We start from the raw sequence: 13,867 nt of genomic DNA, 5'->3' as shown, positions 1-13,867 counted from the left end.
GCTTATAAAGATTTTTAGGAATCAAGCATCCTCAGAGCCGTCAACATTTTAAATCATCTGCAAGTGCACTGTGCCTTTTCTCATAAGTTTAGAAAAGTATATAAATATTGTTCATTACTTTAGAGAACATATGTGAAATCTTAAAATACAAGCCTTAGGAACTGGGCACTTAAACAAAGACATTGAATTTAGTGCGCAAGGCACATAATTAACAGAAAACAAAAAAATAGTTATACAACTAGTTACACACCTTCCAAGTTATACACCCATGAAGTATGGAAAGTAAATTGATAGCTTTCTATTAAGTGAACTCATCCATATGATAAATTATTTCATGTGCCATATTTTTCTTCAATTCTCTCATGCCATTCTATACCTAAGTGCAGGCATTGTCCTTATATGCTTAACAATAAAAGTTCTCATCCTAAGCATTTACAAATGGGGCTCTCAAATTGAAAATGTGTGTGTTTTGCATGGTTGGATGAAGAGTTGTAAGTTTAACAATCGACTTACGACTTATTTTCAATTCTGTTGTCTTTGTTACTTTATACTTCCTGCCATGGTGCACAAATTCAAGTTCACATGTGTACATTCCATCATCTTCTTGGCTTGCATCTTTAATGAGCAGTTTTTCAGAAAGACTGTAGTAGCTCTGATTGTCAATTTTAATAGGATTACAATCCTGAAAAAGAAATCAATACTTCAGATATATATTGCCCCTTTTTTTCCAGTATCCAAAACTCATTTTAGTCTGCAACTTTAATATTCTAGTTCACATGCAACATCCTGACAATGGGAATTTAAGCCATTTAGTCAGCAAAATATTAAGCTTATAGCAAAGTTTTTAAATTATTTACAAACTTGTCAAAATGATGATGAAAGAAATATTTTAAAATACAGTATTCCAATTAAAAGTTCATATTTATAGAATCAGAACAGAACCTAATGGCAGAGAAAATGAGCAGAGCCTCCCTTCTGTAGAATACAGTTCATCATCTGTGTTACAGTGGGCAGGCCTTGGTGAGAACAGGCAGAGGCAAACGGAGCTGAGTCATTTGGACTTATTTAGTTGATTGTAGAACTTAAGCTTAAGAAGTCAGAGCCAAAAGTATAACAAGTACAAACAGGATGATTGTTAAGGCAGTGGGATGCTTCTTCTACAAAATGAGGGACCGCAAGATTGCTAACCATTTCCCTGATGATCACAACTGCAGGAAGTGCACCCATCTTCAGCTCCTGACCAACCAGGTCAAGGAACTGGAGCTGGAACTAGATTTACCCAGGAGCGTCTGGGAGACTAAAAAACTGAGACTTTTACTAAGTGTGAGTCTACACCCAAAGTGCAGGCTTCAGGTAGTAGATGGGTGACCACCAGGTGAAGTAAGGTGAATAAGCAGTTGGTGCAGGATTCCCCTGTGCTCACTCCCCTCAGTAACAGGTATAAGCCTTTGGATACTACTAGGGGTATGACCTATCAGGGCACAGCAGCAGCAGCCTAGCAGGTAACATTGTGACTGGCTGTGAGTTTCAGCAGGGAGGGGTAAAGTCAGGTAGAGCAATAGAGATACTAATGCTGTTCCACTGTTGAAGAAAGGCTCTAAGAATAAACCAGGACATTAAGGACCGTTGAGCTTCACACCAGTAGTAGGAAAGTTATTGGAAGGTAGGCTAAGGAACAAGATATACGAGTCTTTGGATAGACTGGGACTGATTATAGCTTTGTGCATGGTAGGTCATGTGTAAACAATCAGAGTTTTTCGAGGAAATTACCAGGAAAGTTGAAGAAGGCTTGTTAGTGGATGCTATCAACATGGATTTCAGCCAGGCATTTGGCAAGTTTCTGTGTTGGAGTTGGACAAGAAGGTTCAGTTGCTTAGCATTCAAGATGATGTAGTCAATTGGCTTTGCGGGAGAAGACAAAGAGTGGTGGAAGGTCATTGCCTCTCTGACTGGAGGCCTGTGACTAGTGGAGTGCCGCAGGGATTGGTGCTGGGTCCGGTGTTGTTTGTCATCTATATCAGCAATCTGGATGGTAATGTGGTTAACTGTTTCAGCAAACTGGCAGATGACACCAAGATTGGGGACAGTGAGGAAGACCATCAAATCTTGCAATGGGATCTGGACCAGCTGAAAAAAGGGCTGAGAAGTGGCAGATGGAGTTCAATGCAGCCAAGTGTGAGGTGTTGCACTTTGGGAGGACCAACCAGAGTGAATGGTAGGGCTCTGAGGAGTTCAGTGGAACAAAAGGATCTGGGAATACAGGTCCATAATTCATCAAAAGTGGCATAACAGGTAGATTGGGTCGTAAAGAAAGCTTTTGGCACATTGACCTTCATAAACTGTATTGGAGTTGGGATACTATGTTGAAGTTGTATAAAACATCAGTGAGGCCTAATTTGGAGTATTGTGTGCAGTTTTGGTCACCTACCTACAGAAAAGATGGAAAGAATACAGAGAAAGTTTACAAGGATGTTTCCAGGACTGGAGGAACTAAGCTACAAAGGAAGATTGAATAGGTTAGAACTTAATTCCCTAGGATGTAAAAGATTGAGGGGAAATTTGATAGATGTATATGAAATTATGAGAGCTATAGATAGGGTAAATGCAAGCAGGCATTTTCCACTGAGGTTGGGTGAGACTACAATTAGAGGTTATGGGTTAAGGGTGAATGGTGAAATGTTTAAGGCAAATACGAGGGGAAACTTCTTCACTCAGAGGACGGTGAGAGTGTGGAATGAGCTGCCAGTGCAAGTGCTGGATGCAAATTTAATTTCATCGTTTAAGAGAAGTTTAAGTACATGGATAGGAGAGGTACGGAGGGCGATAGTCAGGTGCAGGTCCATGGGACTGGGCAGTGTAAATGGTTCAGCGATGGATCACCTGTTGCTGTGCTGTAGTTTTATATGACTATGACTCTAAGGCTTGATAGTTAGGGGAATAGACAGGAGATGCTGTGGGCGCAAAAGAGACACCAGGATGGTATGTTACTTCCAAGGTGCTAGGAACAAGTACTTCTCAGAGCAGTTGCAGAATATTCTCCAGAGGGTGAGCAGCTAGAGTTTGTGGTGAACATTGGCACCAGTGACAGAGGTAGAATTGGGGAAGATGTCCTGCGCAGTCAGTATAGGGAGTTAGCAAAGCAGCTGAAGAGCAGGATCTCCTTGTAATCTCCTGATTACTCCCAGTACCATGTTCTAGTCAGGGCAGGAATAAGATGATAGTACAGATGAATGAATGGTTGAGAAAGTGGTGCAGGGGGTAGGGCTTCAGATTTCTGGATCATTGGGATCTCTTCTGGGGAAGGTATGACCTGTACAAAAAGGACAATTTACACCTGAACCTGAGGGGGCAGGTTCTCTAGAGCTTTTGGGGAGGGTTTAAACAAGTTTGGCAGAAAGATGGTAACTGGAATGATAGGACTGAGAATGGAGCAGTTGGTGTACAAATAGCTGGAGGTGTGTAGTGAGTCAATGAGGAAGGACAGGTAGGTATAGGGCAAAATTGCAGTCAGTGGGATGAGTTGAAGTGTAACATGGGGGACAAATCAAAAAGGATGATGAAAACAGGACTGAAGGTGTTTAATTTGAATGCACCTGTATACAGAATAAGGTAGATGATCCTGTAGCAGAGTAAGAAATTGGCAGATATGACTTTGTGGGCATCACTTAGTCATGCTGAAAAAAGATCATAATTAGGAGCTTAATATCCAAGGATACACATTATATCAAAAAGACAGGCCAGTATGCAGGGGGGTGGGGGGGGGGGATGGATGGCTGTGTTGGTAAAAAAAAGAAAAATGAAATCAAATCCTTAGAAAGAAGTGACATAGGATTGGAAGATGTATAATCCTTCTGGATAGAGCTAAGGAACTGCGAGGATAAAAAGACCCTGCTGGGAGTTAAATACAGACCTCCAAACTGTAGCCAGGATGTAGGATATAAATGTCAACAGGAAATAGAAAAGGCATGTCAAAAGGACAATGTTACAATAGTCATAGGGGATTTCAATATGCAGATAGATAGGGAAAATCAGTTTGGTGCTTGATCCCAAGAGATAGAATTTGCAGAACACCTATGCGATGGCTTCTTAGGGCAGCTTGTGGTTGAGCCCACTTGGGGAAAGGCAATTCTGGATTGGGTGTTGTGTAAAGAACCAGATTTGATTAGAGACCCTAAAGAACCCCTCAAGATCATAATATAATAGAATTCACCCTGCAGTTTGAGATGGAGAATATAAAAATCATAGGCATCAGTATTACAGTAGAGTGAAGGGAATTACAGAGGCATGAGAGAGGAGCTGGCCAAAATTGATCTGAAGGGGTCACTATCATAGATGATAGCAGAACAACAATGGCTAGGTTTTCTGGGGGCATTTCAGAAGGCATGTGATAGATACATCACAAAGATGAAGAAGTAGTCTAAAGGGAGGATGAGGCAATAGTGGCTGACAGGGGAAGTCAAAGACAGTACAAAAACAAAAGCGAATGCATATAATATAGCAAAAATTAGTGGGAAGTTAGAGAAATAGGAACATTTGCAATCCAACAGAAGGCAACGAAAAAAGCCAAAAGGAGAAAAAAGATGGCATAGGAAAGTAAGCTAGCTAATAGTATGAAAGAGGATACCAAAAGTTTTCAGATCTAGGAAGAGTATAAAGGCAGATGAGAGTGGAGAGTGGGTATCAGAACACTGGAAAATGACGCTGGAGAGGTTATAATGAGGCCATAAGACATAGGGGCAGAATTTGGCTATTTGACCCATCGAGTCTGCTCTGCCATTCAATCATGGCTCAGTCCCACTCCCCAGCCTTCTCCCCGTAACTTTTGATACCATGGCCAATCAAGAACTTATCAAGCTCTGCCTTAAATACACCTAACATCTTCTCAACCACTGAGGTCAGGCTAACTGGTCTATAATTTCCTTCCTGCTGCGTTCCTCTTTTCTTAAAGAGTGAAGTAACATTTTCAATTTTTCAGTCCTCTGGGACCCTGCCAGAGTCCAAAGATTCTTGAAAGATCATTTCTAATGCCTCCACAATCTCTACTGCTACTTCTTTCAGAATCCTAGGATGCAGTTCATCTGATCCGGGTAACTTATGTAACTTTAGGTCTTTCAGCTTTTTGAGCACCTTCTCCCTTTTAATAGTAACTGCACTCACTTCTCTTCCCTCACACCCTTCAACACCTGGCACACTGCTAGTGTCTTCCACAGTGAATACTGATGCAAAATACTCATTTAGTTCAACTGCCATCTCTTTGTCCCCATTATTATTTCTCCAGCCTCATTTTGTAGTGGTTCTATAATCCACTGTCATCTCTCTTTTATTCTTTTATATATATATTTGAAAGGCGTTTTCGATCCAGCTTGATATTATTTTCATATTTCATCGGTTCCCTCCTAACGATTTTCTCAGTTACTTTCCGTAGGCTTTTAAAAGCTTCCTAATCTTCTACCTTCCTGCTAATTTTTGCTTTGTTGCATGCTCTCTCTTTTGCTTTTATATTAGCCTTGACTTCCCTTGTCAGCCACAGTGGTACAATTTTGACATTTGAGTATTTCCTTGTTTTTGGAATACATCTATCCTGCACCTTCCTCACTTTTCACAGAAACACACACCATTGCTCGAATTTACCCTGGCCAACTCCTCTTTCATACCACTGTAATTTTCTTTATTCCACTAAAATACTGCTACATCAGACTTTATTTTCTCCCTGTCAAATCTCAAGTTGAACTCCATCATATTGTGATCACTACTTCCCAGGGGTTCTTTTACCTTCAGCTCCCTAATCGCCTCTGGTTCATTACATAACACCCAATCCAGTATAGCTGATCCCTAGTAGGCTCAATGACAAACTGCTCTAAAAAGCCATATTACAGGCATTCAACAAACTCATTCTCTTGAGATCCATTCCCAACTTGATATTCCCAGTTTACCTCCATGTTAAAATCCCATGACTGTCATAGCATTGCCCTTTTGACACACCTTTTCTATTTCCAATTGTAATCTGTCGTCCTCATCCCAGCTACTGTTTGGAGGCCTGTATAAAACTGCCATCAGGGTTCTTTTACCCTTGCAGTTTCTTAACTCAACCCACATCTGAGTGGAAGATTATGTCACATCTTTCTAATGATTTGATACCATTCTTTACTAGCAGAGCCGTGCAAGCACTCTGCTTGTCTTCCTATCCCCCGATACAATGCGTATGCTTGGACATTTAACTCCCAACTACAATCATCCTTCAGCCATGATTCAGAGATGGCCACAACATCATATCCAACAATCTGTAAAAGTGCCAACAAGACCAACCACCTTATTTCTTTTACATTCCATGCATTGAGATATAACACTCTAAGTACCGTACTTGCTAACCTTTTTGATTCTGCATCCCTAATGCACTGATCCTCACTCTGCTGGCTTCTATTTTGTCCTATCCTAAAACTTTCCTGACAGTCTGACTGCATTCTATCGTTGCTTTTTTACCATCTGTCCTATCCTGAAGTCCCTTCATTCCAGTTCCCATCCCCCTGCCAAATTAGTTTAAACCCTACCCAACAGTTCGAACAAACCTGTCCACAAAAATATTGGTTCCCCTCTGGTTCAAGTGCAACCTGTCCCTTTTGTGCAGGTCACCCCTCCCCCAGAAAATATCCCAATGATACAACAACCTGAAGCCCTGTAGCAGTTTCTCAGCCACACATCTGCCAAACAATTTGGGACAAAGAAACAGTGGACAAACTGAATAAGTATTTTGCATCTGTCTTCACTGTGGGAGACACAAGCAGTGTGCTAGAAATTCAAGAGAGTCAGGGAGCATAAATGAGTGTAGTTGCTATTACTAAGAACGTGCTCAAGAGGCTGAAATGTCTGAAGGTAGCCAGGTCAGCTGGACCAGATGGAGTGCACCCCAGGGTGGCTGAAGAGATTGTGGAGGCATTAGTAATGAACTTTCAAGAATTACTGGATTCTGGAATGGTTCCAAAGGACTGTAAAATTGTAAATATCACTCCATTTCTTAAAGAAGGGGAGAAGGCAGTAAAAAGGAAATTATATGCCAGTTAGCCTGACTTCAGTAGTTGGGAAGATGTTGGAGTCCTTTACTAAGGATGAAGTGTCAGGGTACTTGGATAATGGAGAACAATGTTGGCATGGTTTCCTTCAAGGAAAATGTCGCTTGACAAATCTGCTGGAATTCTTTTAGGAATTAACAGGCATGATATACAAAGTTGAGTCAGTGAGTATTGTTTACCTGGATTTTCAGGAGGGCTTTGATAAGGAGACACACGAGGCTGCTTAACAAGATAAAAGTCTACGGAATTACGGGAAAGATACTATCCTGGATAAAAGATTGGCTGATTGGTAGAAGGCACAGATTGAGAGTGAAGAGGGCCTTTTCTGATTGGCTGCCAGTGACTAGTCGTCTTCCGCAGGGGTCGACGCTGGAACTGCTTCTCTGTCAATGATTTGGATGATGGTTTGTCACTAAACTTGTTGAATGATACAAGGATTGGTGGAAGTGGTAGAAGGTCTGGTGCTTGCTCCTTGAGGTAGATATGCTCTGCCTCATGCCTGTTAAAGTGAAAATAGGCCTTATTATCTGCGATTTCAAACCATTTCAATATCCATAGGTGACGTATGCATGGTTTTTCAGATAGTGTTGAGGAAGCAGGGTGTCTGCAGAAATACTTAGACAGTTTGAGGGAATGGGCAAAAAAATGGCAGATGGAATATAGTGCAGGAAAGCGCATGGTCTTGCACTTTGGTAGAATGGATGTGTAGCCTATTTTCTAAATAGGGAGAGAATTCAAAAATCAGAGATGCAAAGGGACTTGAGAATCCTCAAGCAGGATCCTTTAAAGGTTAACTTGCAAGCTACGTCAGTGGTAAGGAAGACAAATGTAACGTTAGCATTCATTTTGAGAGGTCAAGAATATAAGAGCAAGGATGTAATGCTGGTCAGACCATACTTGGAATATTGTAAGCGGATTTGGGCTCGTATTCTAAGAAAAGACGTGTTGCCATTGGAGAAGTCCAGAGGAGGTTCACAAGAATGATTCTGAGAATAAAAGGGTTAATGCATGAAGTGTGTTTGATGGCTCTCACTGTACTTGCTGGAGTTTAGAAGATTGAGTGGGGGGGGGATTTCATTGAAACCTATCGATATTGAAAGGCCTAGATAGAGTGGACGTGGAGAGGATGTTTCCTATAGTGGGGGAGTCTAGGACCAGAAGTCACAGCCTCAGAATAGAGGGACATCCATTTAGAACAGAGGTGAGAAAGAATTTCTTTGGACAGAGGATGATGAAACTGTGGAATTCATTGCCAAGGATGGCTGTGGAGTCCAAGTTATTGAGTATTTTTAAAGATTCTTGATTAGTCAGGTTGTTAAGAAGTCAGGAGAATGGAGTTTTGGGGGATAATAAACCAACCATGATGAAATGGTGGAGCAGACTTGATGGGCCAAATGGCCTAATTTTGCTCCTATGTTTTATGGTCTTATCATTTGAATCAGAATCAGAATCAGAATCCTTTATTATCGCCAAGTATGTGGACACATACAGGGAATTTGATGCCGGTTTCCCTGAGCTCTTGCTGTACAGAATCAACAAGTAAACAAAACAATAGTGCAAATAATCGTGAACTATATACAATGAGGTCTACCTGTTTATGTACAGGTGGACTTGGTTTATAATAGACTAAAATTCAAGTGTTCAGAAGACTGATGGCATACAGAAAGAAACTGTTCTTGTACCTATTTGTCCTGGCATACAGTGATCTAAAGCACCTACCAGAAGGAAGGAGTTGGAACAGGTGATGTCCAGGGTGTGATGGGTCTACAATGATGCTGCTTGCTCGCTTCCTGTCTCTAGATGCATACAAGTCCTGGATCAAGGGCAGCTTCACACCAATAATCCTTTCCGCAGCCCTAAGGGTTATTTGGAGTCTATTCTCGTCTTGTTTGGTAGCTGATCCAAACCAGACAGTGATGGATGAACAGAGAACAGACTGGATTATTCCTAAATAGAATTGAATCAGCAGCTCCTGAGGCAGGTTGTACTTCCTGAGTTGACGTAGGAAATACAACCTCTGCTGAGCCTTTTTGATAAGAGTGTCCGTGTTGGGTGTCCACTTCAGGTCCTGGGAGATTGTGACACCCAGAAACCTGAAGGTCTCCACAGCAGACACAATACTGTTAAGTACAGTGAATGGGGGGAGTATTGGGGGGCTCCTCCTGAAGTCCACTGTCATCTCCACAGTCTTGAGTATATTTAGCTCTAGATTGTTCTGACCACACCAGAGGGCCAGCCGTTCCACCACCCATCTGTATGCAGACTCATCACCGTCTCGGATAAGGCCAATGACAGTTGTGTCACCTGCAAACTTCAGGAATTTAACAGATGGATCCTGTGAGGTGCAGTCATTAGTGTAAAATTTGGTACAAATTTGTGTTCTAAACATTCTGGGGTGTTGTTTACTGGAACATCAGCTGTTGTATTTTACACCAAAAAATCAGTACAATGACGGAAAATACTTTCACTGAAAGAATTAAAGGGATTTTATGAAAATTTGAAGAAGAAAATGCTCTGCTCTGTTTTAAGGACAGAAATGGCTGTACCACTGCTTTGTTTGTGGACATCTGCAGGAATCAACAGGCAGCCATTTGTCTCTGAATAGCCAACCACTTTACCTGCTTACAGAAGTGAATAACTGCTGAAGGAGAATGGCTCAAAATACTGTAGGCATGGCAGTTCTGACAAAGTTCTGAAACGTTAACTGTTTCTCTTCCTACTGATGTGGCCTGCAGAGAATTCCCAGCACTTTCAGTTTCTATTTTAGATTTCCAGCAATTTTTATTTCACCCATTACCCTCCCTACAGCAGGAAATCACCCCAACATTAAATGTAGGAGTCTTGTCATTCAGCCTGCCCCCACGCTTGCTGGAAGTGTTTTGTACAGCAGCTCCTGCAGCCTGTTATCCAATTGATACTTAAGTGTACAGCCAACTGAAAAACCCTGCATACGTCACCTATGGACATTGAAATGGTTTGAAATCACAGATAATAAGGCCTATTTTCACTTTAACAGGCATGAGGCAGAGCATATCTACCTCAAGCAGCAAGCACCAGACCTTCTACCACTGGAGTGATAGTCTAGAATTGCTGAGGTAACATTCTTCTGGGCATGTCTGTATAAATCTACATGTACAGTAAAACTGCTGCAAATCTGATTATCTGATTGCCCTGACTGTATATCTGGGTGCTACTGTATTGTTGCAAGAGTGGCACCCTTTTAGCATCATAGTGAAAACTGGTTAACCACATGAGCAACATGATTGGCCTTCCAATCACATTGAACCCTCCCTGGACTGCTCGGGCTGCCATGTTTCCCTGCGGTCAGACTGCTTCCAAATATCCCTGCTGATCAGATGTTAAAAATAACAATAATTATTACTTTTAAAAAGTAATATGTTTATTAACATCAAAGAAACATTAATTAAACAACATAAATATATATATGAAATACAGAAGAAGAACTACCTAAACTTACCTTACAAGTGACTATCTGGAACACCATTCAAGTGAACAGGTCCACAATGGATATACACGTTGTGGCTGGTGTAAAGCTGATGGTTGAGATACAAAGAGTATCCAGCTCCACCATTAATGAATTTACTGAACACCTCTGAATTCAGTGGCGTGGCCATGGGAAGACCAAGAGGTCAGTCAAGTGTCTCCAGCTTGTCGCCAACCTCCACTCTGCAGAGTGCAGATACAGAGATCGAAAATATACTGCCATTAGTAGCCACTAGCACTACAACTGCATCCTGGCCTAACAACTCTATTCCTTCGAAAACTTCCTTCAAAGTTTGTTAAGGATATAAACAGTACAGTTCCTGTGATCAATCTTTTTCCTCAGCGTCACTTTGAAGGACTGTGTGAAGCTAAAATATTTATGGTGAAGTCACATTCTCTGCTATTCATCATCCAGTCACTACCAATCTCAGCTGGAGAGAGCCGGGGAAACGCTGAGAAAACCCCAAATATTTTGTTGAAATTATCCTTAATAAAGTATCATGTTTCCAACCCACCAATTATAGTTTTGATTTTAACCCTTCCACTGCCTGCAAAGCCTATCCATTACAATTCTATCCCTTGCCTATGCTTCTCACTCCACAGATACTGCCTGACCTCCTGAGTTCTTCCTCACATTTTTAGATTTCCAGCACTTGCCACAGATTGCTTTTTTTGATTTACAGTGGCAATGCTTTTATAAAACATTATAGATTATGGGTAAAGGTATCACAAGGAAAATTTAGCACTCTATCACCTTATTTATGGGAATATATGAGATTCATGACCAAGAAGAAACTGAATTTTATTTAATACAATATAAATTACATAAAACTAAGGGAGACAAATATTCTTGAGAATGCAAACCATGAACCAAAAACTCTCTGGAACAAAGTAAAGAAAGCATGCTTAGGTGACTTCAAAGACCATAACAGTATACTATTTTTTCTTTCATTATAAGCATAATCAGATTGTGTTAGAAAATGCTAAAATGCCAAAATAATTAAACACATGGAGACAAATCAGTTTATAAATTGGATTCATTTGTTGTTTCGCCAACAGGCATAATTTGTAAGTTATGAATAAACAAACCTACTCATGTGATCTCACTCACCATTCTAACATAATTAGTGGTTACAGCCATGAATACAGTCTCCCACACTCCAACACTCCAAAGTGTGCATGCGCCAGTCGTGCATGCTGCCTGTTACAGCCATTCCGATCAGTATTCTTACTTTTTTCTTCTTACTTTTTACCCAATTTCCCTCGGGATCAATAAGGTATATCCATCTATCTATCTACCTACCTTATAGTATGTAACCACAAGTCACGCACATTTTAAAAGAGAAAACTCGTCATGTTATTGTCCCATCTTGTCCTACACTTTCACTTGCAACACTCTGTGTCAGCTGCACAATCTCGCCAAGTACACCACATAGTTCCGTGAAATCAGTTTGTGGCTTGAACAATGAATCTGTGATATTAAATGTTTTAGAAGCATTCATTTTTTTCCCATTTTAGCTTTGTATTTTGTACTAACCTTGTACCACTGTAGATCAAAAGGTTTCTGTGAAAATTCAGCTAGACCAGTACAGTAAACATATACAGAGGCAGGTGTTTCTTCCAAAGTTGGTCGGAGGTAATCATGATGAAAGCATTGGTTTGGAGGCAGTTCAAGAACTCGTATTTGAATAATCTCCTTTATACAAAAAGTTTTATTCCTGCAATATCAATATTGATAACAAATTGTTAAAATCTTGATAAAAATCTACACAGCTCCCCTGGAATTTCAATGGCATTAAAATAATCCAGACACCACTCACTTCATTAACAACCTGAGTGGCCAAAAGAAATGAATGATAGTTCTATGACATGTCTCATCTCCAGACTTTCCAAAGTCTTCCCAGCATTAACAAAGCACACATCAGGAGTATGATGATCTCATTCAGCATTCTGTATTCATTCAACCATTTTCCAGGTACTTACTTGTACAACATTAGTCATTACTAATGCAGATCAAGGCAATTCTCTTCAGTTCCATAACTTAACAATTCAGTATGTCTCTTTCTCATATGCAGAAGAAAGAACTTACCTCAAGTAACAAGTGTAATTCCCAGAATCTGTCACTAATGCAGGTAAAAACCAAAGAGAAATGCCATTTAAATGAGCACGCTGTTCTTGATCAGTGGTTATCATCTCAAAACCATTCTTGTAGCATTGAAGTACAAGGGGATCATTATTTTTTTCTTTTAGTAGTTCATCATCAAAACATTTTAATGTAAATGCCTCCTGTTGAAGAATGTTTTTTCGTATTTCATTGTTCAAATTAGTGCAGTTATCTGAAAATGTAGAAGGAAAACCATTTTTAATTTGGGAAAATGGGTGTATGTTCTGTTTCATTCAAAATTAGTTAATTATGACTTTAATCAGAATATATATATTGTGAAGATAGAGTCAGCTTGGTTTCAGAAAAGCACTTCCCTTCATGTCAGAGAAATGAACCTGGAAGCTATAATTCTCCCACTCCCTAATAATACTCTGTTCAGGAAGGCCATTCCTACTCAATAAGTGGAATAATTTTTTCAGATATTTACAGAAGGTGCAACCCAGAACCTCTGGAAAAAAAGTCAGAATTGCAGCTGGAGGAATTATTGATAGCTTCCTTACCTAGGTCAATATTGTTACAATGATGAACTAATAATAAATGTCAAGTAGAAAATATTATATGCAAATAAATGCTGATGAATTGCAGAATTTCTGTACTAGGCAGGTACTTTCAAGTTGTTCTTTAACCTCACAACTTTCATGCTCAGAAACTGGAACAGAAAGTGGAATGGTGATCAGGAAGGGGAAGACAAAACTTACATTGGTGCAACTTCTGTACATGATCAACATGTCTAAGAAGATTTCTATGTCTGCAGGCTGTACAGATGTGTTTGGCCTACAGTCTACAAGTGCAGAAATTCTCAAGTGTGACCTGGGATCAATTGTTGTTGGTCACCTCCACTGAAGGCCCTATACAGGGCTGACAACTACCATAACTTTCAATTTATAGAAGCAGATAGTGGAAATCCAGAATATAAACAACAACAGCCATGAATGAATGGCAGAGCAGACTTGATCGACTGAATGGCCTAATTCTGCTTCTATTTCCTATGGTCATAATATTTAATGTGTTAAATATCCAAAATAGATAAGACAGCTTCTATACTGAGAAAGTTTCAGAACATTGTTTCAGAGCTTTGAGAACTCAGCAAAATTCATGGAAGGGGAAGTATAGTTAACATAACAGATCCTCA

The 13,867-nt window shown here is 40.2% G+C and overlaps 1 protein-coding gene across 1 annotated transcript in view; it reads right to left on the bottom strand.

Annotated features, from left to right (window-relative positions):
* The window catches only part of LOC134349946 (interleukin-1 receptor type 1-like), a 33,316-nt gene extending 20,552 nt beyond the window's left edge, over nt 1–12,764 (bottom strand). Inside the window, exons 1-3 of the mRNA XM_063054899.1 lie at nt 12,661–12,764; nt 12,109–12,289; nt 514–682 (exon numbers count right to left, since the gene is read on the bottom strand). Coding sequence (XP_062910969.1) covers nt 514–682; nt 12,109–12,289; nt 12,661–12,764 — 454 coding nt within the window. The remainder of the gene's footprint in view (nt 1–513; nt 683–12,108; nt 12,290–12,660) is intronic.
* Nucleotides 12,765–13,867: the final 1,103 nt, after the last annotated feature.

The sequence above is a fragment of the Mobula hypostoma genome, chromosome 7, assembly GCF_963921235.1.
Source record: "Mobula hypostoma chromosome 7, sMobHyp1.1, whole genome shotgun sequence".
Classification (NCBI taxonomy): domain Eukaryota; kingdom Metazoa; phylum Chordata; class Chondrichthyes; order Myliobatiformes; family Myliobatidae; genus Mobula; species Mobula hypostoma.
The sequence above is the reverse complement of the archived record's forward strand: the minus strand, read 5'-3'. Positions and strand labels throughout refer to the sequence as shown.